The sequence below is a fragment of the Chiloscyllium punctatum genome, chromosome 2 (assembly GCF_047496795.1).
Source record: "Chiloscyllium punctatum isolate Juve2018m chromosome 2, sChiPun1.3, whole genome shotgun sequence".
Lineage (NCBI taxonomy): Eukaryota > Metazoa > Chordata > Chondrichthyes > Orectolobiformes > Hemiscylliidae > Chiloscyllium > Chiloscyllium punctatum.
In genome coordinates, this window is record NC_092740.1 from 122,558,843 (window position 1) to 122,583,156 (window position 24,314).

General features: G+C 40.3%; 1 protein-coding gene across 2 annotated transcripts in view; it reads left to right on the forward strand.

The window, feature by feature from the left end:
* Nucleotides 1-2,048: 2,048 nt before the first annotated feature.
* The window catches only part of LOC140488132 (paralemmin-1-like), a 322,296-nt gene continuing 300,030 nt past the window's right edge, over nucleotides 2,049-24,314 (forward strand). Inside the window, exon 1 of one of the 2 annotated variants that reach the window (XM_072587945.1) lies at nucleotides 2,049-2,461. In XM_072587945.1, coding sequence (XP_072444046.1) covers nucleotides 2,417-2,461 — 45 coding nt within the window. In that variant the 5' untranslated portion in view covers nucleotides 2,049-2,416. The remainder of the gene's footprint in view (nucleotides 2,462-24,314) is intronic. The other variant, XM_072587955.1, reaches the window with a different exon arrangement.

Genomic DNA, 24,314 nt, shown 5'->3' on the forward strand with positions numbered 1-24,314 from the left:
AACACAGAAATCAGTTGGTTGTTGGAATTTATGCTTCATTACTTAGAAAGTGTCTTACAGTTTTAAGCAAATGAAGCCACAGATTTAATTGATCCCTGGAGCAATCGAATTATGAGACCAGTATCATTAACATGACAGTAAGGATCTGGAAGTCTCTGCCTAAGAGTCAGTAGAGGCAGATGTTTAGCTCTCAGAACATTTAAGACATACTTAGATTTGAACCGGAACTCCTACAAACAACATAACAGCAAACCAAAGGCTGGAAAGTAAAATTAGGCTGAATGGCTGCTTGTCAAGTGGTGCAGACATGATGGGCCAAAGGGCCTCCTTCTGTGCTGTAGTGTGCTTTATGATTTCGCAGAGGTGGAATCTCAGTCCAAACCAGCTCCAGGGGCAAAATGAGCCCAATGGAAAATCCTGCCCTTAGTGTTTCCTTGCTTTCTCACACTCTAAATATTAACAAGAATATCAGTACTGGTATGTAGCCTTAGCAGTGTTCTCCTTTCACAGCCTTTCTATACTTGCATTGCTAACATGCCTCCGATAAATAGTATGACATGGAGCAGGTGAGTATTCCTGAGCAAGGTATGAAAATTACAGGCCATCTTGTAATGAACTGCTGCAATTTGTCCTCACCTGTTAGACAGAAAGCAGGGAGCTTTTGAAGTATGAGAATGTAAGAAATGCGACAGTCTATTTGTCCCACCCATCACAATACAATAATAACTTGATAATGTGCTTAAGCAATGCTGAGTTAGAGATGAATATTGAGCTTTGAATTAGTGTCTTACCCATAAGATAAACCTCAGGAAATGCAGCATTCCTCTTGGACTGCAAGGGTCACCTTGAATTATACACTCAAGATTTTGGAGTGGGACTTAAATTCTTAACCATCAGATTGCAAAGCGAGAATGCTGTGCCCTGTTAGAGGCAATCTCATTCATTGTCTAGCTTCCCTTCTCATCCCTGCTACCTGCCCTCCCCACCATTTCCAACGAGAGGCACCACCTTTTCAAACATCCCAACCATTACCTGATAGCACCAGATGGTACTAGCAGAGCAAAGCTAAATTTAACTAGTAACGTCAACAACGTGAAGGGCCATTCTAACTTGCCATGTGACTGCACATTATAAAGAAAACCCAAAAGAAAATACACCAGCCATGTATAAAGGATTGTTATTTAATGTATAATCGCCACATAGCTCACACTGTTTGCTTCGGGCAAGTCTCCTACAGAAACCTTTACAGACCAACCCCAAATCCATTAACATTATAAACCATTTGGAACAAATTCAGTTAGAATGGGAAGGTTAAGGGAAGGTTTTGTAAAGAAGTTCAAAATTTTGAAGGGGTTTTGATGCGAAGATAGGGAAGAACCATTTCCACAACCGGGTAGCTGAAGCAAAGGGAACTAAGGATATTGTATCCAGTGGGTTATTATGATGTGGAAAGCACTGCCTGAAAGGCTGGTGGAAGCATATCCAATGGTAATTTTCAAAAAGGAAGCAAGTGCAGGAAAATGGAGAAGGACCAGGGGAGTGAGACTAATTGAATGACACTTCTACAGAGCAAGCACCAATAGCAGGATTTGAGTGGCTTCCTTCACCAACTGGTTCTATTAATTTTTCTACAATCCTGAAACTTGCTTGATTGTTTTTTCAATAATTTCTATATCTTACTAAGATCCCCTTGAATATCTCCAGCAGAATTCAGTAATGGCAAGGGATGACAGAGTCTTTTCGGCTTTAAAATACAATGAGCTATATCACCAATAGGAGCTGCTCGTCTCTTTCGGTTTTTGGAAAGGGTCGACTGCTTTATAACAGCCTTATAGAACGAGTTCCACTATCAAAGTGGAAGTTGGCAACAGACCTATAAAGCAAACAGAAAAGATAAAGTGTTGCCTGAATTATTTTTAGTTTAATTTCTCATTGGCATTTTGCACATTCCCTCCCTTTCACACACACACACACACCCCATAGATGCAATCTCTTGTCTGCTGCACAAACTGTACAGCAACACATTCCCACATGCGGGTCATTGCTACACATCCTCCCAGTTGGTGAGGCCCCTCTGTCATGACCCTAGTCTAGGAGGAGCAAACACCCAGAGGCACGTCAAAGCTGAAAAATGATAGACATGCCAGCTATCCCTCTACTCAGCTCCTTTTTACTGCACGTACAAGGCTTGTGACAGCAGCGTGTGGAGAAAATGCTGTTAGAATACAGCTGAAGCAAGGCTTGTGATTGAAATGAGTTTTTACAGTACATCGAACTGGCAGTGACACCCCAGCAGAAAGTATTCCTGTTCACCTCCCCCACGTCCAACCACTACCTCCCCTTTCTTCAATCTACCTGAGTACGATAACCACGCTCTCTTAATTGTGACTACACTGTTCTGTATCACTCTTCTAGGATGGCAGAGGCTGAACTGCAGAAGCAAAGACTGCAAGCCATAGCAGTAAGTCAATTCTCTCTTTTATTCTTTCTCGCAGATTTGTAACTTTTTGGCTCGTTCAGCCCATGTGTCGTGTACCTTTTTTGGAGACAGTTATAAGGAGGCAGGCCATTAAAAGGAGCCAGATGGGGTGTGAATCTGCCTGTACTCTGGAGGCACTTTCACTGATAGGTTATAAGAATCTCTAGTAGCGTTGTATTAATATGTGCAATGGTCTTCTGTGTTGAACAGCAGCAGGTCGTGACTGTTATTTGGGTGTTCTGGTTGACTGTTTCTGTTTAGTTATGGTTTTCTTCAGGATGTTCCTCCCCCAACAGTAATTAGATTCTGTTCTAGTTTAAAAGAAAGCAAAATAAGCTTAAGGCTGAAATAAGTCATAATTGTTTTGAAAAAGAGAGAGATTATTACAGAAGCTTGAATTCTGAACTGGATTGTTGTGTGTGATTAAAAGTAAAGCAATATTTCTGAAAACTTGCCCTGCTGAGAGCCCAAATCTAAACTTCAGTTTTAGATTTTGAGTTTAACCCATCGAGGGCATACAGATACTATCACTGTTAATGGATTGTCCCCGCAAGTCAGTAATAGCGTGTCTGGGATTAGTTTTTAATGTCAGAGACCATGGAATGTGCATTAAAGTTTTGATCATGGGAACACCTTGCAAAGTTGAAAACCAGTTTTATTTTATGTGGAGCGTTGATTTTTCTTTTACTCTTCATCTTCAACTGGAGTGCCATCATTTCAAAGTATGATTCTTTAAATTTTTGTGCATTGCTCTCTTGAAATAAACCAAAACTAAGAACTTGTTGTTAAAATCCTCTTGCAAAGATCTGACTGCTGCACTCACAGGGCCAATGATCTTTAAGTTGGTTTACTGCACATGTTTATCACAGTTTGCTATAGTCCTCTGGTACTGGAGATTTTCTTATATCAGTACTTCAAGCATTTCTTTTGTTTGAGCACTAATGCAATACAATATAATTGTATAAGGAATTTCAGCAAGGGCAAGGAAAAATAATAATTAAAATGATGGAAAATCAAGCATATTTACCAATGAAATGTTGAATGGTTTCTTTATATTCACACTTCCTGTTTCACCAACATCTGGACTCTCTGACCTCTTTGCATCTCCAATCTCAAACGCTCTTCAATTAACGGCTGTGCCATCATCTGTCAGCCCTAACCTTTGGAACTCCTTTCATAAATCTCACGGCTTTGCAACCCTCTCTCACTTCCTCTTTAAGACATTGCTTAAAACCTACCTTTTCAATCAAGCTGTTGGTCATCTGTCCTAATATCTTCTGAAGTGGTTTAGAACTTGATTTTTCCCGCTAACAGTCCTGTGAGGTACCCCGGGTCATCATGTAAAAGGCACTACAGCAACGCCAGTTGTTGTGTCAGCCAAATTTGGAAAGGAACTGATTTAGTTTCCCTTTCAGCCATGGATGCCTGCAATAAACTTGTTGCTATTAGGCGATAAATGCATGGAAGAGAGAGATGGATTTTTCCTGTCTGATATGACAGGCCTTGCTGGAGGTTTCAGCAGCACATGCCTTTATGAACAACTGAGGAAGGACTAGAAATAGTCTGAACTGGAGCTAGTATTTTCAGAGAAGAATTGGACACAGGGGCAGACTTTTCCTACACCCCTTCACCAGAATGCAGAACAGCTTGAGTTTGATTTTCATCCTGAGATGTTGACACAGATGATTTTAATTAAAACCGCGGCTACTTTGCTGGGCTGATTTATATTACTGCAGAGAGAACGGTTGGGTAGGAGGAGCCTTGGGGACCGTCTAAGAATAGTTGCTTCTGTGATTGGGACAGCCAGTTAGCAAGACGGGAGACTGAGGGCAAACTGCTGTAAAACTGAGAGTCTGACCAAATGTCCTGAAGCTTCAGCTGTGTGACATTTGCTCAGCTTGGAGACATGGTATCCCATGTTTCTAAGAATTCAGCTTTGGGAGCAAAGGTTTCCTGCAGAAACAGTCCACTGGAGGCCTCATGAAATTCCTTTGACAGACAAATGTGGAAAGAGTATTAGAATATTCTAAGCCAGGCTCATTTTTGACATGTATATGAAAGTTGGTCTCAGCTGCAAGAATCTAACGGTTTCCAGTTCTCACTGTAAAAGAAAAATGGCCATTTCTTCACCCAACTCCCAGATATTCAATTAATATTTCAAATCCAACTCAATGAAATTCTTATGATTTATAATAATGTTGCCTCTGAACTGTTACTGTTATTTTTAACACAGATGTATGACAGGAAGGAAACGCAATTTTAGAAAAAAATGCATACACGGATGGCGAAAGCTGAATTGTATGGTGATATTGTGGGCTAGAAGCTGTCGGCAATATTATCAAATGCTTAACGTATTCTCAATGCTGTGTGCCAGGGCACTGTTAGGATTGTGCAACCTGTCCTCGTGCATGAGATATGTGAACCAGTCAATGGTCCTGAGCAGTTCCAAAATGCTAATTTATAAATAGAATCATAAAACACAGAACAGGAAAAGGCCTTTTGATCCATCTCGTCTCAGCCAGTTCTTCGGCACAATGTTAAAAAATAAGATAAATATTGATGCACAAATTTCGATACTTTTACATGAGCATTTTTTGCATAAATGTTTATCAAAGATGAACCATTTCACTTTAATTCAGTAGCATCATTTCTGAGGAATTTATGATTTCAGGTGGAGTTTGAAAACAGGAGACTGCTTGAAAAATGTCTCCTTCCTAATACCACTTGAATTCAAACAACAATCCATTTTCATAAATAACAAGTTTTCGCATCTCAAATCACAATGTTTGTCTCACATGATGATGAAGTAAGCTTGTACCTTATTATTTCTGGAACATACAAACAAGGAACAAGAATTGGCCCCATGGCCCTTTGAGCCTGTCATTCAAGAGGATTATGGCTGATCTGATTTTAACTTCAACTCTACATTTCTGCATATCCCTGATAATCTTTCATTCTTTTGGTCGCTAAGAATCTATCTCCCTCTGCCTTCAAAATATTTTAATGTGTATTCATATGAGATGTGCGGAGTGTACTTTTTGAGATGCAGGTGGTAGCACAAACTGAGTGACAATTTAATGCTTGAGTCAAGGGAGCCTTTCTAGTCTGTCATTGTGGCATGTTTTTGTAGCCTCCTTTCTTAATTGTGTTTAAATTTTTGCTGGGGTTTCAGAAATTCAATGTTCATGTTCCACCCACAAACTCTGCATTCCAGCCTGACACTCAATTATAAATATTGCATGTTCGAACTACATCTTCCTGAGCTTAATATTCCCAGCTTTCATCTGTTGTCCCACTCACTTTCCAGTTGAAGAACGTACTTTATTTTCTGCCAATCCACTCCCCAAATAGACTTCCAGGATCTCAATTGTATCTTATTCACTAAAACAATTTCAACCCATACAAGGGTGTGTTGTGTGATGGACTTACTGCATCCTCTGATCTGTCACAGATTGGGACAGATCTTGCCTGGACGATAACATTGTGTTCAAGACACAAGCAACTATTAATGTGCAAATTGGACAGCAAGCTGAAAGATACATTGTGAGTTACAAACCTCTGGAACTTGCTGGTCAACTTACACCTCTGTGCTCTATTCAAGCAACATTTTGCCCATAATTTCATCACTTCTATATCTTTCTAGATGTACAAATTAATTGCGCATTAAATACAGCACTCAAAATTAGGTCCATTACTTAACAGCATTTTGTAGCCTGTTAACATTATGATCTTTGCTAATGCATTGATAATGTTGATACAACTTTTATAGACCAGAAAAGGGACAAGTTAAACTGCAATCTCATTCAAGAATGGAATAAATTGGAGATCTTCAAAACATTAAATTTTAAGTGTTGTCATTTTTCGTACATTTTCTTTTTTTCTATCTCTTAATTAAACTTAAATTCCCTCTCTTTATTGGTCTTTCTGAATCTGATTTGACTCATATTCACTTTCCTTCTCTGAACGATAACGTGCAGTGCCCATCACTTACTGCTCTGTTATATCTCATGCTGTCAAGGCCCCCTTATCAGCTCCCATTTCCAGCAAACTAAATTTGAGATGAAGATTGCGGGAGAATTTTTATCTAATGGCATGTGTCCTACTCTAGCAAGATCTGGTTGAGTATTTCCACAAAAATGTCTTCATGATTCCACATATTAAGAAACAACAATTACACATTCAGGCATTAGATAAGAAAATGGATTAAATGTTCCCAACATTTCACGCTAGAATAAAAACACTAAATGCAGGCCATATAATGCTTGGTATCATTATATCTACTTGCACTGTGCTTTCAATCAAAATAGTCCGATCACAAGAAATAATTGGCAAGTTGAAGTTCAACACATCAATCCATGTGGTTGGAAGTATAGGAAAATCACTTACTCGGAAGGGCAGATCAAACTGATCAATGGGATCCAGTGTATAAATATCTCAATCACTAAAAGGTGCTCAGTTAGCTCAGAAAAGAACTAGCACTGGACTTAGTTACAAACAGATAGAGTGGAAAAATGGAGAAGTTGTTCTATACCCAACTCAACTTTGGTTAGACCACAATACTGCAGGCAGTTCCTTTTGCCATAGTATAAAAAGGATATGGATACTGGGGAGAGTGCATAGAAGATTAATAAGGATATGTGAGATCTCCCAGTACACTTCCCAGGAAAAGATTGACATGCAGGTGTAGTTTCTCTGACGAGTGATCTAAGGAAGATCCTTAAATTATATTAGGAAATGTTTTGATGAAAGAATGCTTCAATTTGTGGGGAAAAGGACAAAAACCGGCTGTCAATGAGAAATTGTCATGAATAAATGCAGCAGGGTATTCGGAAGAAAGGTTTTCCCGCTGAATGACTGAAGTGAATATGCATTCAAAGAGATGTCAGGCAAAAAAATTGAGGTATGAGTAGAACATAGACACTAACTGAATGCTTTGATTCTGTATGTCCTATGTAAACATGCAGTGTAAAAATGAATATTTCATGCAGATGGTGAAATGTTTCCTCAAGTCATCTTTGATTATTTGTGTTTTTTTTCAAACAAAACAAAAGATTCATAAATAAACAAGCAACAAAGCAGAACTGATTTTGGCACCAGATTGAGTTAGGTGCATCAAATATTTTTGTCTGGTAAAATGTACGGACCCCAAACTGAACCTTTCCTTGTGACCCTTGCATGACAAATGCCACCCACGCCACTGTCAACTAGATTGACTGGTGTGTTTATGTCTCCCTCAAAATAGCAAACAAAGGAATGTCCTATAAAGGAGTTTGTTCCTTTGTTGTCTATTGCTATGAACAGCAATTTCTAGCTGTACATTTTCTGGAATACTGCTGCTGAATATGTTGGTAGTGACTGTTCATGGTTGAGGCTTAATTATTAAGTAACACCTCACTGAGGTATAGCGCTTTAATATGTGCAAAGGTAATTGGACAGGGGCCATGCAGGTTTTGAAATGTACTAACCTAATCCTTTGTTCTCATTCTAATTTGCAATTTGCCATGAGGGAATTCTGCTCCAGTGATTACAAAATAACTACATAAACAACTAAAAATAGCTGCTAACGATATTTTGCTAGACTTTGCAACAATACAGCAGGACAATCATGAGAAATGTTCTTCCTTGTTGTGACCCCCACAGCCCATCCTGACTCAATTATAGCCATTGGTACCCCATGAAGCCACTTCCCTCAAATACCACCTATCACCTCAACCAACCTGTCTATTGACTGGTCCAATATTGTAGATCTTCAATCAGGCAGGCTGCATTGGAATGATGCCTTCCAGTTCACGAAGGGTAAAAAGTACATGTACAGATGTGAATATTAATGCTCATAATTAATCCAATGCAGAGTGTGAAAAACTGGTGATTTGTGGACTAATTTTTAGGCCCATTTGTAGCCGTGACTCATCTTGTCAACCCAGTTTTCTTCCTCTCTTTGAAAGCATAATTTACAGGCATGTCACGTGATCTGACACTCATTATATAAAAACACAGAAACATTTACATTTACAAGTGTGTTTGCTCGGAGGTGTCTATTAGGAAAGGGATGATTGGATTACATTTTCCATCTCTATCTCCCAGGCTCAACGATAAACTGTAACCGAACACCTTTCCACTGACCTTACTAATTCTCCTCGGATGTTCTATCCACTGCCTCCCAATTCCAACTATGCTGCCCCTACATTTCCACCATTCCTTCCTCAACATGACCATCGTTACATTATCCATCCTTCCCATGGCCAACTAGAAAATGAACTCACAAAATCATAGAATGATTACAGCACAGGAGGCTATTCAGTCTATGGTATCTGAATTAGCTCCCCAAAGGAGCATTTCACTGAGTGTCATGCCCCTGCCTTTACCTCAGTGTTACACACTCTCCCTTTTCCAATAATTGCCCAATTCCCTTTCAAAGGCCTCTATTGAACCTGCTTCTATGACTCTTAAACAATGCATTACAGATCCTAGCTAATCACCAGACAAAGAGATTTGACCTCATGTCACCACCACTTCTTTTCACCAATTATCTTAACTCTATGCCCTCTTGTTGTTGATCTTTGGAACAGTTTATTCATGTCTATGTAACTGAAGTTCCTCAACGCCCTGAACTATTGTGAATTCAAAGGATTTTATTTGCATTTTAACAATTTCCCTTTAGCATCAAACTGATCATTTATGTTCAATATCAGGACAACCCTAGACAATTATCAATCTGCATCCCTCCCCACCACCCCCCTCCCCAGACCCACAACCCCTTTAGCTTAGATCAGCTAATTTGACATAGACCAAGACATAGATTTGCACCCTTCCCATGTTCCCAGGTTCAGTCCAAACTGAGAAATGCATTTACACTTTCAGTATCTCAGACACAACAGATAGAGGTGGAGACAATCATAAAAGAGGAACTTGAGATACTATTGTATTAAAGCAAATAAAATAAGAGGGAAACAATCCATGAGACTTACTTTTGATGTGATAGTACAAATGAAATAACAAATTGACAGCAAGTTTTACATCTCTCTGTTTTCATTTGTGTTGAAGTCAAGACCTACCTCAAGCAGCGAAAAAAAGTTGAATCCCTCTTCTCTCATCTCAGCATTGAAACGTAAGAAATAATATGGTAGTATGGCTCTTTGCACAATGAGGCTATGGCAGATCTTCTACCTGAACTCTGCCTTCCCCCATTACCCACAACCCCCAGTGCCCAAAAATGGAATGGTGTATAATACTAGGAAAGTTTTGGGTTATGAAGATGTAGGGATACTGTACCTTTAAGGCAGCTGAAAAGCTAGCACAGACTTAGAGAAGCATAGAGAGTCCAGAACAAAGTAACAATGTAACATTTGGTTGAAACAGTAAAGAGCTGAATTGCCAGGATACAAAAACAAATTAGAATTTAGCCAATCAGTTTAAATTATGCCCCAAAATACCAAACTCAAATTGAGTTTGAATTTAGTATTTTGATAATATTAAAACAAATGAAACGATCCAATGTTTTGGGGTATGAATATCAGACATTTTGAATAGTTAGCCAGAGCGGCAAAGATCACTAACAAAAACAGAACAATACAGACTGCCCGCAGAACTGCTTTCTTAAAGGGACCTTTATCTATCAAAGCCCTGTGAAGCAGAATCCCTAAGAAGAAGAAAAGAAGACAGAGGAAAATCTACAGAGGATACGCAGCTAAGCTGCCTGGTTTTGAAACGTGATTATATTTTTTGTAAATTGGAATTGGAATTTTTATCGGAGCATTATGGTAGAGGGGAAGGTAAAAGATAGATTTAGAGAAGGGAGTGTAAATAGTTGTTTGTTAATTATTCTCTATTAGCCATTAAAGAAATAAACTTGTCAATTTTTACTATACATAGTGACTTTTAGGGTAGTTCTTTGCCTTTCGAATTTTAACAGATTACAGGACAAGGTGAATCTTACTTGTGTTGCTGGTTTAATTTAGCAGAGGATTTTACCCCGTGTCATAACACTTGCTAAAATTAAACAAGACATTATTTGGACCACACCTAGAATATTGTAAACAGCTTTGTTCGCCTTATTGAAGGAAAGATATATCGGCATTGGAGGCAGACCAGAGAAGGTTAACTTGGCTGATCCTGTTTATTAGGTTAGATTACTTACAGTGTGAAAACAGGCCCTTCGGCCCAACAAGTCCACACTGACCCGCTAAAGCACAACCCACCCAGACCCCTGCATTTACCCCTTCACCTAACACTACGGGCAATTTAGCATGGCCATTTCACCTAACCTGCACATCTTTGAACTGTGGGAGGAAACCGGAGCACCCGGAGGAAACCCACGCAGACACGGGGAGAATGTGCAAACTCCACACAGTCAGTCGCCTGAGGTGGGAATTGAACCCGGGTCTCTGGCGCTGTGAGGCAGCAGTGCTAACCACTGTGCCACCGTGCCGCCCACAATTTATGGAGGGATTGACTTTTAGAATTAGAATCCCTTCAGTGTGGAAACAGGCCCTTCATCCCAACAGGTCCACACCAACCTCCGAACAGTGACCCGCCCGGACCCGTTCCCCTATCCTATATTTACCCCTGACTAATGCACCTAACCTAGGCATCCCTGAACACTATGTGCAATTTAGCATGGCCAATTCATCTAACCTGCACATCTATGGATTGTGGGAGGGAATCAAAGCACCCAGAGAAAACCCACACAGACATGGGGAGAATGTGCAAACTCCACACTGACAGTCACTTGAGGCTGGAACCGAACCTGAGTCCCTGGCGCTGTGAGACAGCAGTGCTAACTGCTGAGCCACTGTGCCGCTCCTAATGAGGAGAGGTCTTATGAGGAGAGGTTGAGTATGGGATGTGGGTGTCGCTTGCTGGAACAGCATTTATTGCCTATCCCTAATTGCTCAGAAAGCAGTTAAGAGTAAACCACTCTGATCTATGGTCTAGAGTCACATGTAGACCAGTAAAAGTGACCATGAGACCAGCATTTTCATCCCAAATTTTTATTGAATACAAATTTCAAAATCTGCCATGGTAGGATTCAAGCCCACATCCCCAGAAAATTAAGTAGTCCTGAAGAAGTGTTACACCCAAAGTGTCGGCTTCTCCCCCTCCCGATGCTGCCTGACCTGCTGTGTTCTTCCACACTCCTACCTGTCTACTTTGGATTCCAGCATCTGCAGTTTTTTTTGTCTCTTCCCAAAGTATTAGTTCTGCATTACCAACACAATGACATTTGGGCTTGCACTCAATGAAGTTTAGAATAATGAGAGGAGACCATATTAAATCATGTAAAGTTCTGGGGGGGGCTTCCATAGTGCAGATATTGAGAGATTGCTTCCCCTTGGGGGAGATTCCAGGACCAGAGGATAAAATCTCAGAGGAAAGGGTTGCCAGTTAGGACAAAGATTTGGAAGATTTTTTTCTGTCAGAGGGTCATGAATCTGTGAAATTCTTTATTGCAGAGGGCTGTCAAGGTTGGATCATTAATTATGTTCAAGGTTGAGATACATGTTTAATCAGTAAGTGAATTGTGGGTAATGGTATAAAGTCAGAAAAGTTGAAATAACAATTATCCAATCGGCCATGACCAATTGAATGGTATAGCACTTTCAATGGGCTGAATGGCTTACTTCTGCTCTGACATCTCCAAAGTATAAAATATCATATACCTTCTTAATTGTTTGTTGTACCTGCAAGTTAAATTTCTGGAGTTCTAGCACAATGACATTCAGGTTCTTCTGAATGTAAATATCTCCCAGTCCCTCACCATTCCAAAATAATTCTGCTTTGTTTCTTTTTTTGACCAAAATGGATAAGTTGGCATCTCATCTTATTGTAGTTCATCAATATAATAATATGCTCCCCATCAATGCTATCTTTCCTCAAATGAATACATTACAATTTCCACCTACTGTCTCTCTGGCAATGGCCTCCGTGATAATTTTGATGTTGGGTAAACAGAGGCTTTTGACTTGAAATATTCAAAGCTGGGTCTTTTCTTCTGCTAAAGACAACTCAGAAGATTTTTATTCAGAATATTGCCATTGTTTCCTTTTTCCAAACTGCATTTAGCAAATTTGTTGCCTCAGAGATCATTTTTTGTCTTTTACTCTTGCAACTCTTTCCCTGTGATCTAGACTCAGTGACAGGCCACAGGAATATCCTCCACTTGAACTCCATTCACTGACCATGTGCACCCATCAGTCCTGTTTTTTTTAACCAATGAACAAGAGTAGAATATTTTCCATTTCTCTTTTTTTGCGCCTAACGGATCTCCATTTGTGGTAGAATGGAGGTTATGAACTCTGGATAGTCTAAGGTTTCATCACAGGACTGCCTTCCTCCATCCTCTTGCATAACCAGTCCTCCACCATCCTCCGCCATTGCTCACTCAGCAGCCTTGTGACATGCTGCCTCTGTATTCCATTCAGTAAATGAATAGGCTCCTCAGCACTAAATTGGCTATTGCCTCACTGTCAGACAACTGCACTTCTCCACCATGTGTCTAACCTTACCGATAGGGGACACATGCTTTTCTCCTGGGTTGACTCAAAGCTGTATCCTGGAGTATAATTGTTAATTCCCAGAAACTTCAGATCAATCCTGGAGGAGATGGGATTGCTGTAGGAGAAGTATAACTGGATCTTTAAATATTTGGAAGCTTTCAAACTGGACGCAAAGGACTTTGGTATGTGCAGCATTCAACCTTGAAGGATGGTTTCATGTTCGACAGCCAATCAAAGGTTAAGTAAAACCTTTGGGGATAGTGGGATGCTGAAAGTTGAATTCTTGAGCCACATATGGGATACATATGCAATACAAGTAATACTAGAGGTCTTGAGAGCCATTTTAAGAGGTAGCAGTGTCCCTTTAAGCAATTGTAATTGGCATATACTGTCTCAGCTGATTTATTGACACATTATTTTCCAAACGAAAGCCTTCTATAGTGGAGTCTCCCTCAGGACACTGCCTCAGGAGCCAGGAAAACTCCTAGACAGCTGTCAGCCCAGTTTCCAATACTGCACATAGTTGTGCTACTAAGACAAATGTGTTCTCAATATATCACTCCCTTTAGTTAAGCTTGAAGGAACACTACAGCCATGATCTCAGTCTTAAATAGCTTCCATAAAAACATGATCTAATGATCTAAACCTGTGTAATATTTAAGATAAAGATACACTTTCAGCAAGCAGTGCTGTGGCCAAAAAATAGTTCTTGTTGTTGCTATGGTACAGGCAGTAAACCCACCATTCTATCACTTGGAAACAGAAATAGCAACATTGGTGGCCAGGTTTTAACACAAGCTTTAACTCAATTTGTTTTAATGAGTTAACATCTCTGCTAAAACAGTAAGTGAAATGTACAGAAGAACCATCAGAATGAAGTGCAGAAAAGGACACGTGGGAGAGAATAATGTCGAGCTTCTTGAGTTGAAGTTCAGAATGAGGTAATGAGCTGTCAATTGCAATGGCTTGTTGTGAAAGAAAGATAAATAATTACATGGAGTTGCATTGCTCTTACAGCACAGTAATAAGCAAATTGTCCATTACCAGTTCTTGTGTTCCACAAATGTCTTCTGCTATCTCACCCTAACATTACATCCTTCTATTTGTTTCTCCAATGTGCACTGATTGTTGTGGTTTCTTTGGTCAAGCACCATTCTCAGTATGATATGATCTGAATGCTCCCTATATGGAACTTAATACAAAGACTGGGTTCTCATTGAAACAGATATCTTGAAGTTTATTAGAGACACTAACTGTTACAAGATCTCAGATTTCAATAGTCTGGGTTCAATATTTGCTGGTGTTACAGCTACATTATGATTGTAGCACTACACATGACTGACTGACTGACTATATTCTGCACTGACAAAATTGCACTGCAACTATGAAGTTGAGGTGAAGACCTCTTAAGCCAGTTAGACATTACAGCATGCAACATTCCAGTATGATGGTACACTGACATTCTGGCACCTATGCAATAACACAATACTTACCAAGCTTCCATTTAAAGGGATCTTTGCATTTTATGCCAACTCCTCTCTTTGGCACATTATTCCACATTTCATTCCCTTTAAGGGGTTCCCCTGAATTCCCTACTGGATTTATTGGTGACGGTCTTGCAATGATCGATGCTGCTCCAACGTTCAAGTGCAGAGACATCATGGGGATGAGCTTCACGGAAGGATGACAGTGTAATTTTTGGAGTGACGGTAATTAGTTTTGAAGTCAATAGAACCAATGATCAATGTTGACCCAATATTCAAGTGCAGAGACATCATGGGGATGAGCTTCACTTTGGGATCAGTACCTCAATTTGTGGGTCCTGGCCCAATGCATGTGACACATCCAACCAACTTTTGTTGGATGACCAAATCAATAGCCAATAAGTATGCTCACTATTCATTTAATGAAGCCATTGGGCCCTCTAAGGGAGGTCTAAAACCTGGAGAGTGTGGTAGCCTCCTAAAGCAGGTAATGGACAGGGAGGGCCTCTCAAGATGGAGCCACCTTTTCAGCGTGCTTAAAATCATTGAGTATAATGGCATTCACATTAACTGACTGTTTCTGGGGAGGAGAAACCCTTTTACATGACTAGAAAATGCCAGTTGCCATTAACCCCTTCATGGCCGCAGTCTGCTACTTACAGCCAGATAGCAGTCCAGCCTCTGAGCTGGCCTTCGTAAACTGACATGGATGCAGGACTGGGCAAGTTAGTAAGCAACAGAAGATTCTGGGCACATTTGTCTCTGTGCCTTTCTCTGGAGGCCTCCCAAATTCTACCTGCTAGGTAGTCACTAATAAATAGTCATAACCACAACTAGACAAAGGGTCGCATGAGACCATTTAATGTGATGGATATTTGGGAATTAACAGCAGCTTTTGTAACTTGACACAAAGGTAATAGATTCCAATGAATCTATTCATAGATTCAATGGCACAGTGGTTAGCACTGCTGCCTCACAGCGCCAGAGACCCGGGTTTAATTCCCACTTCGGGCAACTGTCTGTGTGGAGTTTGCACGTTCTCCCTGTGTCTGCGTGGGTTTCCTCCAGGTGCTCCGGTTTCCTCCCACAGTCCAAAGTTGTGCAGGTTAGGTGAATTGGCTGTGCTAAACTGCCCGTAGTGTTAGGCGAAAGGGTAAATGTAGGAGAACGGGTATAGGTGGGTTGCTCTTCAGAGGGTCGGTGTGGACTTGTTGGGCCGATGGGCCTGTTTCCACACTGTAAGTAATGTAATCTAATCTAATCATAGAAGGAGACTATTTAGGGCCCATGCAAATTCTTTGAAACAGCTATCTGATTAACCCACGCCCCCTTCTCTTATATCACTGCAAGTTTTCCCTTCACTAATATGGATCCAATTTCATTTTGAAAATTACAATTGATTCTGCCTCCACTACCCTTTAGGCAGCACATTCCAGATCATAACCACATGCTTGAGAAAAATCTTTCATCGGCTCCCCCTCTAGTTCATCTGACAATTACTTTCAATCACGAACAAAAACAGAAATTGCTGGAAAAGATAAGCAAGTCTGGCAGTGTGGAGAGAAATCAGAGTTAATGTTTCCAATTCAATGACCCTTTAACTGTTCTGATGAAGTGTCACTGGACCAGAAACATTGATTCTGTTTTCTCTCCACAGATGCTGCCAGACCTGCTCAGCTTTTTTAGCAATTTCTTACTTTTGTCTCTATTTCTGTTTGATTTCTAGCATCAGCAGTGTTGGTTTTACCTTAAATCTCTGTCCTTCTCTAACCTTATTAAAATATCAAGTGTGTTAATCTTAAAAAATCAGGCAATAGAGATTATGGCTGGCAGAAGATTAATGGCATGCTCGTGTCTGGTGCTCATAGCATTAGGTAAACATTGTATTTGGTGGTGGTAATTTAAGTCATGGGTGAAACCTGGTTCGATTTTATATTACTGTAAGCCCATCTCCATTGAAATTAATACTGGATATTATGAAAACATTGTCACTCCCACAATTCTGAAATTTAATATGACACAGATAATGCTGAACATGATCTGAACCAAAACATTCTCCTTCCCTTTATTCTTAGAATTCCTGTGAAGCAGGCCATTTGGCCCATTGAGCACACAATGATCTTCCAAAGAGCATCCCTCTCTGACCCACCCCATTCCTGCAATTTCCATGGCTTATCCACCAAATCTGTACATTCCTGGATACTGTGGGCAATTTATCTTGGCCAATCCACCTAACCTGCACATCTTTGGAGCATGGAAGAAAATAGGAGCACCCGGAGGAAACTCACCCGCAAATGCTAGAGACAGTCACCTGAGAGTGGAATCGAACCCGAGTCCCTGGCGCAGTGATGTCAAAGTGCTAACTACTGAACCACCCAAACATGTTCAGTCAATAGTTGTTTCCTTCCACATCACCACACCCCCAGGTTGGAACAACAGGGCATTCAAGAAATGTTTAAAACAAGGAATCTTTAATGTAAGATTCAGGCACAGCTGGGCTCTTAACACATGCTTATTTATTCATTCTCAGGGTCTATACATAACTGGTAAAGCCGATAGTTACTGCTCATCCTTAGTTTCACTTGAGAAGGTGGTGGTGATCTACCTTCTTGAACTGCTTGCAGTCAGGAATGTAGATATACCCACAGTGCTGTTCGGGAGGGAGTTTCAGGATTTTGATCAGGTCACACTTGGCCAACACAGATCCAAGTATGGAACTTGGAAGTGACAGCTTCTTCAGCCATCTGTGTCCTTCTAGGTGGTGTTGGTGGTGGCTGGACTGTGAGATGCTCAAATCGAGGCACCAGTCACTTCCCAACTTTGTTTCTGGTGTTCAAATGAATACACATTTGAGAATGACCCATGGAAAGGAGGATGGGTCTATTCCTAAACCAGCGTAATGCAAAATTCATAAGCTAGCACATTTTGGATTTTAGCTGATGTGGCTCAGCTTGTACCTGAGCATTCAAAAGGAAAGTGCTGGAATGCTGAGCTCGGACATACAAAACACGATGAAGAGCAAAACAAAACACAGTTTCCAAAACAAAGGCAATCTTTATATTGGATGTGCAGAGCTCACTGAAATTTAGCATCATTCTCAAATCACTCAATAAAAGCATCACATGTGAAACCATGAGTATAGTTTCCTAATAAATTCTAAATTGTTCTGTATTCTGAATTAGAATAATGTTTCACTAACTTTTCAGTAACTGGTGATAAATCTAACACAAATTGGTAGTTTATTTTTACCACCACAAAATGTTAAAATTCACAAAGGGGTCATGATGAGAATATGTGTGAGGAATGGATGTACCACCCATGCATCTATATAATGATTTTCACAAACTCAAAGTGCCCTAAAGTATTTTACAATCAATGAAGGACTTTTAAGGGAAGCCCTTGTGGTAGTATAGGGAAGACACCAGCCAATTTGTGTACTGCAAACCCCCACAACCAGCAATGTGATCATTGCTAGATCATTTGTAATTTAATAAAACAAAGGACTGTGGATGCTGGAGATCAGAATACAATAAGCAGAAATTTCTGGAGAAACTCAGCAGGTCTGAGACCATCTGTGGAGAGAAAACAGAGTTAACATTTCAGGTCCAGTGACCTTTCTTCAGAACTGGGTTATTCAGGGAGGTGTGCTCCAGGATTTTTCAAACAAGCCAAGAGCTAATTTGAGCAGGATGTATTCTTAGAACGGTTGGGGCGCACTCTGTTGAAGGCATGCACTAATTCCTGCACTCCCCACAACACCGCTCCCGCTTCCCCCAGCTCCCCCACCACACCAGCTACTCCCCCATCCACACAAACACACACACACTGCTATCTCACAATTTCTAAACAAAAATTATCCATCACAAATCTGGTCACTGACATGCATTTTTATAATGCAAGTGTTTAAAATGCTGCCTCAGGTATAAAATTTGCATCATGTTGAACACACAACTTGTAATATCTGTAGTTGTGACTGATTTGTGGTTTCACAAAGATTCTGTAAATTTGAAAGTGCATCATCCAGTCAAAATGTTTGTCCTATTATTCTCATTTGGATGATCTTCTTTCTATTTTTTTTAAACATGCTATGGATGTAAGTGGCCCTAGCAAGGTCAACACGCATTGCTCACCCCTAATTGCCCTTATAAGGCAGATAGAACATTGAACAAAGAACATTATAGCGCAGTACAGGCCCTTTGTCCTTTGATGTTGTGCAAGTTGCCTTCTTGAGTTAATGCTGTCTTTGTGGTGACGTGCTCTCACAGTGTTGCTAAGGGAAGAGAGTACCAGAATCTATACCCAGCAATGATGAAGGAACAGCTGGGTGTTCAAGTCAACATGGTGTAGGAAGAGAATATAGAAACAATGGTGTTCCCAGGCAACCTGCTGTACTCATCCCTCTGGAGATGCTTATGGTCAGAGGAACAGGGTCATGACATTTAATCCTTCAAACCTGTTCTGGCATTCACGGTGATCATCACTGTTCACCCAATTCCACATATCCACCTTTGCTTTGGATTCTTTAACACCATTTTTAAATAAAAATCTGAGAGTCCCAGATTTTTGATCAATAGTTGATCTGCCATCAATTTTCATTTGTGAAAGAGTGTTCGAAGCACCCATTGCCCTTTGTGTAGAAAAAAACATTTCCACATTTCATTCCTGGAAAATTCAGATCTAACTTTCAAGTTATGCCCAATTCTACACCCCTAATCAGTTCTCCTTCATAGCTTGAAAACTCTTGACTAAATCAGACCTGAACCATCCAAAAATCATGAATACAGGTGTGATCTCTCCACATAATTTGACACCTGGCAGTCCATGTGCCACAGTGTTAAACCCGTTCATCACTCCTTTCAGGGTAAGTATATGCTTCCTGAGATGTGGTACCTAGAAATGTTCACAGTGATTCCAGGTGTGCTCTAACCAAGGCTCTGTAACTCTGAAGCACACTTCTCCCCCTTGTATTCCGGCACTCGAGAGCTGAAGATTGCAGATTATCCAAAAACATGGTTCTGTAAATAACAGGCCTCACTGAATCATATGTTAGGAAGGTTCTCAAATTCCTAAAGGGTGCACTCTGTTATTTATTACAGTGAAGATTAACTTGTAACAAAAGAAAAACAAACTTCAGAGGGACAGAGAGATATGACTTTGAATCAAAGGTCTTTCTATCATCTGACATCCAATATGCCAAAATTGAATTTAACCCCATCAAATACGTTAGGGATCATAAATAGACTAAAACCATAATCTAGTAATAAAAAAGCAAAGGAAAAACTCCTTGAAGAAGGTTCAGTGAAGCTCCAAATGGGATAGGAACTTGAGGCTGGATTTTTATAACCAAAGTTGATAGCTTGAACTCAGCAATTTCCTGACTCACTGGATCCATCCAGGTAATAAAATGTCTCAAATAATGTGGGTATGAAAGGAAGTTGATTCTGTCAACCCTGAAAGCAGAGTTTAATCTCCCACCGGAGTCAGTGAGTGTGGAGGTAGGTTGATTAGAAGAGCCACTTCAGTTCTCTGGGATTTCATCCCTGTTGTTTCAGAAATTGCTAGGTCCTCTAGCCTTCATGCCATCCACACCAACTCTATAGCCTCTCACTGTATCCTGGTGTGCAGATCTCCAAAGCCATGAGGTGATGAAGAGAAATCCTAAGAATCAAATACAACATTTACTACTATATATAGTGAAAAATTCTCATTCATACAACCCATTCAAAGCCTTTAAATCTCAAGTGGTTGAACTCTTATAAAGGCAAGTAAACCTCTATTCGGACCCCACATTAAAAGCTTATCCTTTAATTTTGACTGTTAGTTAGCTGTGCATTTAGAAACCTCTGCTGAAATCATAACCTTTGAAACTCAGTCAAATGTTCATGACATAATTTTCTTTGGAGGAATGTCAATAAAGAACTTTCTTAAAAATAAAGATACTACTTTTTACTAATCTAAAGTCGGTGGCTTATCAATCAAACAGTCCACATTCTTTAAACTAAATGCCTTGGTTCCTTTCTTTTGTTAAAATTGAACGAGGAGTAGATTTTTAAAAGGAAAACCTCCAGTCTATGACAGACGTTATTTGTCCTTCAAGAATATTTACATTTACTACTTAAATTTAGACTTCCACATCACCAGCTAAGGCCCTTGCAATAATCAAAACCCTGACTGTTTGAACCCCAGCACTGAACTCGAGAATGTGAATCAGACCCTGCTCCCTCTCCCCGACTGGCAAAATATAGAACTTGGACATGTCAGCAGCATTTCCACATATGGATGCTGTCTGCCATTTCTTCAATGTCCATTCTTGACTGCATGTAAACATGTCCCTTAATATGACCAGTCCTGATCCCAAAGTCTGTTTACTTAGCACAGAAATTCTCTCCCAAGTCTGCCTGAATTATGACCAATTTTTCAAGACCATTTTGCCAGGCTAGTGATATTTGACTGGTTTGATAACTGGGTGTAAATTCTGTTCCGTTTACCATTGATCGTACATATGACTAAACCATTACCACAATTGATGTCAACGTTCTGGAGCAAATGCAGGGGAGACTTAAACAAAAGGTAGCCAGAATGAAGGACATCAATCACATGGACAGAGCAGAGAAACTGGTCTGAAATTTACCAACTCTATGGGGATAGGCTGGGAGGCAGGAAGGCTAGCATTTTGGCACATGAATGCATTGAGTGTCATACTTGAGTCTTCTTGCTCCCCTATCATTTTTTGAGTAGTTAGAATGGTAACAGTTGACCCGCCCATAACCCAACTGAGCCATCTTCATGTTTGCCATCCCACTGAAGATGATTCGAGAATGTTCCTGAATCTGGAGGACCAACAAGAAACCATCCAATGTGGAAAGATTGGCAGCACTGTCATCATTGACGAACAGCAATATTAAGGGAGTTATGAGGATCATAGAGTAATAGATAATAGAATCATAGAATCTCTACAGTGCGGAAACAGGCCATTTGGACCAACAAGTCCACACCAATCCTCCGAAGAGAATCCCACCCAGACCCATTTCCCTACCCTTTTATTTTACATTTCTCTTGACTAATGCACCCAGCCTACACATCCCCGAACATTATGGGCAAATTAGCATGCCAATTCACATCTTCGGACTGTGGGAGGAAACCGGAGCACCCAGAGGAAACCCACACAGACATGGGGAGAATGTGCAAACTCCACAGTTAAAAATCACACAACACCAGGTTATAGTACAACAGGTTTATTTGGAAGCACTAACTTTCAGAGCGCCATTCCTTCATCAAGTGGTTGTGGGGGTTAAGATCATGCTCGCAGAATTTGTAGCCAAAGGAGTCAAGTGTCATTGAGATGTGATACAGTAAACAATTTTATGATGAAAGTTTTAATCTAAGATTGTTTACTGTATCACATCTCCGTGACACTGGACTTCTTTGGTTACATATTCTGTGAGCATGATCTTTACCTCCACAACCACCTGATGACGGAGTAGTGCTCTGAAATAAACCTGTTGGACTATAACCTGCTGTTGTGTGATTTTTAACTTTGTCCACCCCAGTCCAATACCGGCACCTCCAAGTCAAACTTGACACAGACAGTTGCCCAAGGCTGGAACCACACCCGGGTCCCTGGTGCTGTAAGGCAGCAGTGCAAACCACTAAGCCACCGTGCAATCCAAACATCTCCATTCCCACAACTGGGGAACATAAGAAGGGCCAAAAGAGCACAGGAGCAAGAAAGTATCTCTCAAGGTAATGACATCCCCATGGTTGGAGTCATTTGTTAGTGCAGTGTTGTCCCACCACTCCAATCACCCTCCTGGGCAGCTGCAGACATCAATTATAGTTACTGGACACCTCCAATCATAGCATGGGATTGTTCCACCATTGGCAAAATGTCAGTGAGTCGACTACATTGCCCCAAATTTGAGGCTTAAATATTCAAATTGACAGCCTCTGCTGTGCAGCTGCCACCGTGTTTCCCAGGTTACTAATGGTCACACCTGCTGCCTCCCTAAACTTCCAGCCCTCCATCTTCCTCCAAGTTTGCCACACACCACCCAGAAAATTCAGATTGAATATGGATGAGTAAAGCCCTCATGAAAGTTTCACACAGCTCATTGTGGAATTGAGGTTTCCCAGAAGACAGAGAGTTAAGTTGCCGTGAGAAGCTGTTAACTCATTTCATAACAACATGCACGCTGATAAATGATTCATGTGAAGAAATTTAGATGGTTTTCTTTATGACAGCAATAGTTAGAAAACTTTCTGATGTGATTTTTGGTCTTCTTCATGTTAATGTGCACAACCTATCCCACAGAGAGTCAGTTTTTGTTGAGACAGTTGTCTAGAAGTTTATTTATAACACTAATTATGTATACGGCTACAATATCACAGACATACATACAGTCTAAGTTCTGTGCTTACAGATGTCACTATACATTACATACACATAGCTGACTGACTAAAGACATTACACTGACGCCATGACATAGCAAAGGTCAGATGGATACCTTTATACATGAGGTTGTGTAATAGCCTTAGAAGTACAAATCTGTCTGGGCTGGAATCTATTTTAAAACACAACATTCCCCTTTTCACTTTAAAAAATGAGAAGCCTTTTTAAAATAAACATATGCAAGGTTACATGTAGATATATCATCTCCTTATATTTAAACAATACCTTGGTGGATGTATTTCACAACCAGTTCTGATCCTTATAGTTACCACCACTCAGCGGTGTAGCATCACTCTGAAGTGTGCTTGTCTTTGACTGATGTGTATCATTTCTCAGAGATTGTGGCTGTCGGTTGATGTGGTATCTTCAGTATCTGAGTCATTATGCTGTGGGATTGGAGCTCATCAATTCACAGTTCAGGCATGTTGTCTGTTTCTTCACAGGACTTGACTATTGCTCATTACACTGTCACATGACTTAGACTGGACACAACACATGGCAACTATCTGCCAACCTATGTCTTCATATTAAAATCTCAAACTCTTACGTTTCCTCCCGCTTCCAGTTGGGATGACTGTCTACATGCTTGCTGATCGCACTCTTGTACCAGTTTCTCCCTTTCTTACAACAATGTACACAATAGTTAGGTTTTGAGAGTGTGGGAGGGATGAACTCTGTGTGGATCTGTATTGCAAAAAGAGAGAGCTGCCAGTGAGGATAAACCATTGCTAAGAGGAGTAGGATATAGATTTAACAGAGTTATCTGTAAGTGTATTGCTTTACATTTAATGGTTATGGATTCAACAGTACAAATAGAATATTCTGTAAGACAGTCCTACTGAGGGTAGTGAGGAGAGGAGGTAAAATGTTGAAAAACACTTTTTCTACACATGCCTTGAAAGAGTGAACTAGAATATTATGGATTGCTGTTGAACACAATTTTTAACACACTGAGCTTGCTGGATATGACAGTCAATGGATCAACTATCATTGCACTTCTGTGTCATACAAAAAAGAATTGGTGAAATACTCACCATAATGTAATTATATCCATAGACATGGAAAATATCAGTCTTAACCTTGTACCATGGCTCAGAATGAATTTTGTCTGGCAAGAGCGGTTCTCTTGATTGTTGAGGTTGATGGGATTAACAAGTTTCAAATGACTTGATGAGTTGATTGATATTCTTTTTAATGGCAATATATGCATTCATGTGCCAATCATTTCACGTTTTCCTGTGAACTATATATGTATGATTTAGCACGTCTTGGTACAACTAGTGGAATTATGACTTATTTGTCTATGAAGATTAGATTCTTGGACAGTCCTAGTTCATCGTTAAATTACCAGAACAGACATACTTGCTCAGGGACCTGGTGGATGCATTCAGACCAGATGTCTCTGA